The sequence below is a fragment of the Myotis lucifugus genome, unplaced genomic scaffold (assembly GCF_000147115.1).
Source record: "Myotis lucifugus unplaced genomic scaffold, Myoluc2.0 scaffold_176, whole genome shotgun sequence".
Taxonomy (NCBI): domain Eukaryota; kingdom Metazoa; phylum Chordata; class Mammalia; order Chiroptera; family Vespertilionidae; genus Myotis; species Myotis lucifugus.
Window position 1 is genome coordinate 1,193,892 of NW_005871224.1, and position 4,970 is coordinate 1,198,861.

General features: G+C 37.2%; 1 protein-coding gene across 1 annotated transcript in view; it reads left to right on the forward strand.

Moving 5' to 3' along the window:
- The window catches only part of ATF7IP2 (activating transcription factor 7 interacting protein 2), a 107,939-nt gene that overhangs the window by 71,977 nt on the left and 30,992 nt on the right, over positions 1 to 4,970 (forward strand). The window contains exon 7 of the mRNA XM_023760238.1: positions 3,140 to 3,142. Coding sequence (XP_023616006.1) covers positions 3,140 to 3,142 — 3 coding nt within the window. The remainder of the gene's footprint in view (positions 1 to 3,139; positions 3,143 to 4,970) is intronic.

A 4,970-nucleotide genomic window follows, 5' to 3' on the forward strand; every position in this document is an offset into this window, starting at 1 on the left:
CCCCACGCAGCCTGCTGTTCAGTTGTTTCATTTTCCCTCACTAACCCGCCAGCCTGGTCGCCCCACACAGCCTGCTTATTCAGTTGTTTGGTGGTCCCTCACTAACCCCCCTGCCAGCCTGGTCATAGGCAGCCATCTTGTGAGGGTGTGAGGGTTAATTTGTATATTACCTCTTCATTATATAGGATTTAAGGAAGAAACACCATCAATTTTAAACTACAGCATATCCTTAAATAACAGCATTTCATTTAACCATTTCCTTATCGTGTTAACAAGATGCTGTAAAAAATTTAATTTTGTTTATATCAGTTAGCCTATTGTAAAATTGGTTTTGTTATAGTTTTTTTGCTTAGTCACAAAACCTATTGATGATTTTAAGAGGACTTACTGTATTCCAAAGAATAAAAAAGAGGGAATATTCTTCAGTTCATTTTATGAGACTAGATACTAAAATCTAGTATTACTGTGATAATTTTACAGAAATGGAAAATTATAGTCCACTTTTACCCATGAAATAAATGCAGATATTCTAAACAAGAGACTAGTAAACCAAGATCAGCAATCCATAGAAGTTGAGTTTGTCCCAGGAATACTGGTTCAAAAACAAAAAATTAATGTAATTTGCCAAGAGAAGAATAATCAGTTTACAATAAATATAGGAAAAAGAGCGTCTACAAAAACCCTAAAACAAATCTGATGGTGAAATATTGGGAATATTTCATTGGGATACAAAATAAAGCAATGTTTGCTGTCACCACTTCTAACATTATACCAGATATCTTGCCTCATGCAACAATGCAAAAAAAATTTTAAATTAAAAAGGATTCAAAAAGAAGGAACAATACATATTACTATTTTGGGATGATTCAGTGTATGTATGTAGGAAATCCAAAGGCATTTACAGTTAAATTATTAGGATTAATAAGATTTTAGCAAGATTGCCATACTCAAATGTATAAGTAATCATTTGTGTTACTATATATCAGATATAAACAATTAGTAAATGAAATTTTTAAGAATTCCAATAGCACCAACTAAATAAGGTACCTAGAAATACATTTAATAAGACATGTAGTGACTGAAGAAATTGACAGAACTTAGATATTAAAGAAAAAAATGGAGAAAGTGTGTTTATGGTTTGGACAAAGTAGTATTATAAAATGTTTTTACTTCTGTTTAATTTATAGAGTACCATTTCGATCAGTTTTTCAGTGTGTAATTTTGTGGAACTTGACAAGCTGATTTGATTCTAAAATGTATATGTAAATGCAATAGGTTAAGAGGCCAAGATATCCTTTAAGTAGAGAACAAAATGGAAGGAATTGCCATCAGATGTCAGAACATTACAAAACTGCTGTAATTAGGATATTGTTATATTGGTAAGTATAGGATAATGTGATATTGCCAAGTAGAGTAGTGCAGCAGAGTCTAGAAACCTATCATATACATGTATGTATGTGATGGCGATTATTTGGCAGATCATTTGGGAAATGATTGTCTTTCAGTAAATGGTGTTGTTAATTTGCTATTCATGTTGGGTGAAATATAAAGGAATGTCTTCACGAACTTCAAATAAGATTTCTTAAGACACAAGTACCCTTGGTGCGTAAAAGTAAATGATCAATTTTACCATTTTAAAATTAGAAACTTCTTTTATTCAAAAGGCATGATAAAGATAATGAGAAGACAAGCCATCAAGTAAAAGATGCTACTCATAGCACATATAACCTGTATAGGATTAGTACTCAGGATATATATATATATATAACTTCAACATATCAATGAGTAAAACCAGATAATACACAAGGAAAAATGGACAAAAGTCTTATACATCTACTTCACAAAGAGGAATTCCAGATGGACAGTAAACATATGAAAGATGCTCTCTTCATTGGTAATTGGGGGAAATAGAAATTGAAAACATATTTTGATACCATTTCCTTTCAGGTGAGGAAAGGTAAAACACTTTAAAATCTAACAATACCAGATATAGGTGAGATTTTGAAATAAAAGGAATTGGTTTTATTTAATACTAGAGGCCCGGTATACGAATTCATGCACCAGTGGAGTCCCTCATCCTGGCCTGCGGGATCGGGCCGAAACCAGCTCTCTTGACATTCCCTGAGGGTTCCCAGATTGTGAGAGGGTGCAGGCCAGGCCAAGGGACCCACCAGTGCACAATTGGGGCCAGGGAGGGACGCAGGAGTTTGGCCAGCTGAGGAGGGACCTCGGGAGGGCTGCAGTGTGTGTCCAACCCATCTGTCTCACTCAGTCCCAATCAGGTATACCCCAGCAGCAAGCTAACCTACTGGTTGGAGCGACTCCCCCATGTTGGTCAGTGCACGTCATAGCGAGTGGTTGAGCAGCCTTAGCATACTATTAGCATATTATGCTTTGATTGGTTGAATGGACAACCAGACACTTAGTATATTAGGCTTTTATTATGTAGGATTTTGTTGTTGGGTGAGTAAATTGGTATAGTATTTTTAAAGGGGGGAGCATTATCTAGAAATACTGAAAACTAGAGGCCCGGTGCACAAATTCGTGCACCTGTGGGGTCCCTCGGCCTGGCCTATGGGATCGGACCAAAACCGGATCTCCGACATCCTCCGAGGGATCCCAGATTGTGAGAAGGCACAGACCAGGCCGAGGGATCCCACTGGTGCACAAACGGGGCTGGGGAGGGATGTGGGAAATTAGCCAGCCGGGGAGGGACCATGGGAGGGTTTCAGGTGTGTCTCACTGAGTCCTGATTGGCCAGACTCCAGCAGCAAGCTAACCTACCAGTCAGAGTGTCTACCCTCTGGTGGTCAGTATATGTCATAGAGATTGGTCGACTGTCCCCTGGTGATCAGTGCACGTCATAGTGAGCTGTTGAGCAGCCTTAGCATATCATTAGCATGTTACGCTTTGATCGGATGACTGGATACTTAGCATATTAGGCTTTTATTATATAGGATTCTAGCAGTTCCATCACTTGATATGTAACTTAGTTAGGGACATGTACACATATGCAATAGGATACACACACACACACACACACACACACACACACACACACACACTAATGTTTATTAGCAGCATTTTCAATAATAGTTAAAAGCTGGAAGGGAAAAAATAAAAGAAAAATAAATTGCAGTAAGTTATATAGTGGGATTCTGTATATTATAAAAATGAAAGAACTGCAGTCACATGCAACAGTATAAGTTTCTCCCACAAAACATTATTGAAAAGCAGACATGAAAGAATAATATGATTTCATTCAAATGAAATTCAAAAATAGCCAGGGAAATACACATATCACTTAGGGATCCAGAGAATAAAACAAGAAAATATCAGAAATGCTATTTTTGGAGGAGATTTTGATACAAGCATACAAATTTCTGAAGTGCTGATAATTTCAAATGTATTTACCTGAGTGGTGGCTATGTGGGTGCTAGTTTTATTTATTAAACTGAACATGTTCTTTAAAAAAAAACACGTTTTTATTGATATTAGAGAAGAAGGGAGAGGGATTGATAGAAACATTGATGAGAGAGAAACATCGATTGGCTGTCCCCTGCATAGACTCCCTATTAGGAATCTAGCCTGCTACTCAGGCATGTGCCCTGACCAGGAATCAATCAAGTGACCTTCTTTTTTTTATTTAAGAATTTTTGGCCGAAACCAGTTTGGCTCAGTGGATAGAGCGTCGGCCTGCGGACTGAAAGGTCCCAGGTTCGATTCTGGTCAAGGGCATGTACCTGGGTTGCGGGCACATCCCCAGTGGGGAGTGTGCAGGAGGCAGCTGATCGATGTTTCTCTCTCATCGATGTTTCTAACTCTCTATCCCTCTTCCTTCCTCTCTGTGGAAATCAATAAAATATATTAAAAAAAAAAAAGAATTTTTGTGAGTTTGAGCCAAATGGGCGACAATTGCCAGGAAGCAATATCTCAATGGATTGGGATAATGCTCCATAGAATGGTGTCCTCTCATCTATATTTATAGATTGCAAAGGAAGGGACATAGGTAGGTTACATGAAATCTATTGGTGATAGATAAGAGAGGCAGGAGAAAGCAAAGCAGGAAAACCCCTGGGATTGGATAAAAAATAAAATGATAGACACATACTTAGGTGGGTACAGGAACAGTTAATATGTTAAAAATGAAGGAGTTTGTTATATCTGTCCTGGCACCTGGACACATTAGGTTCATGACTTGTGGGTTCTCGAGTCAATGCTCAAATACTGAATTACACCTCCTGGGTATTTTTAATTCAATTTGAAAGTAATTAATAGTTAGGGAATTTAGATTATTTATGTTTTACATAATCTTACTGATATATGTAAGTTTATAACTACAGTCTTACTCTTTGTTTTCTATTTGTCCCATCTATTTTATGGCCCTTTCTCCCTATGTGTGTTTGTCTCTATTTTAGAATTATATGGATTTTTTTTTATCTTTTCCCCATTACCTTGTTAATTATACATCTTTAATTGTTTCTTGAGAAGTTATCCTAAAGATCATGAAATGGATTCTTGATTCTAATATTAGAGTCTAATATAAATTACTACTTTCACCATTTTGTACACAATTCTTACTAACCTTAGAATACTTCAGCTCAACTTACTACACCTCATTCTTTGAGTTTTCAAGCATTTATTTTACATTATTTTAAATCTCACAAAAAATAATGAGAAGACAGGCCATTCTTATTATTCTTATTTGTTTTTTTCTTTTTTTGTTGAGACAATGTGGAGATTCGGCATGGTGGCTGGCTTGACTTTGGAGTAAGGGAGAGAATATAAATAAGTAAGAGGAGAGGGAAAGGTTTGGACCTGTGTGTGTGAGTGTGTGTGTGTGTGTGTGTGTGTGTGTGTGTGTGTGTAACAGATCTCACAGGTGTCTCTGAGACAGGCAGAAAGGCTCACTTGCAGAAAGAACCCCATGCTACCACCACAGGCACTCCCCAGTAAGATGTGGCTCTAGC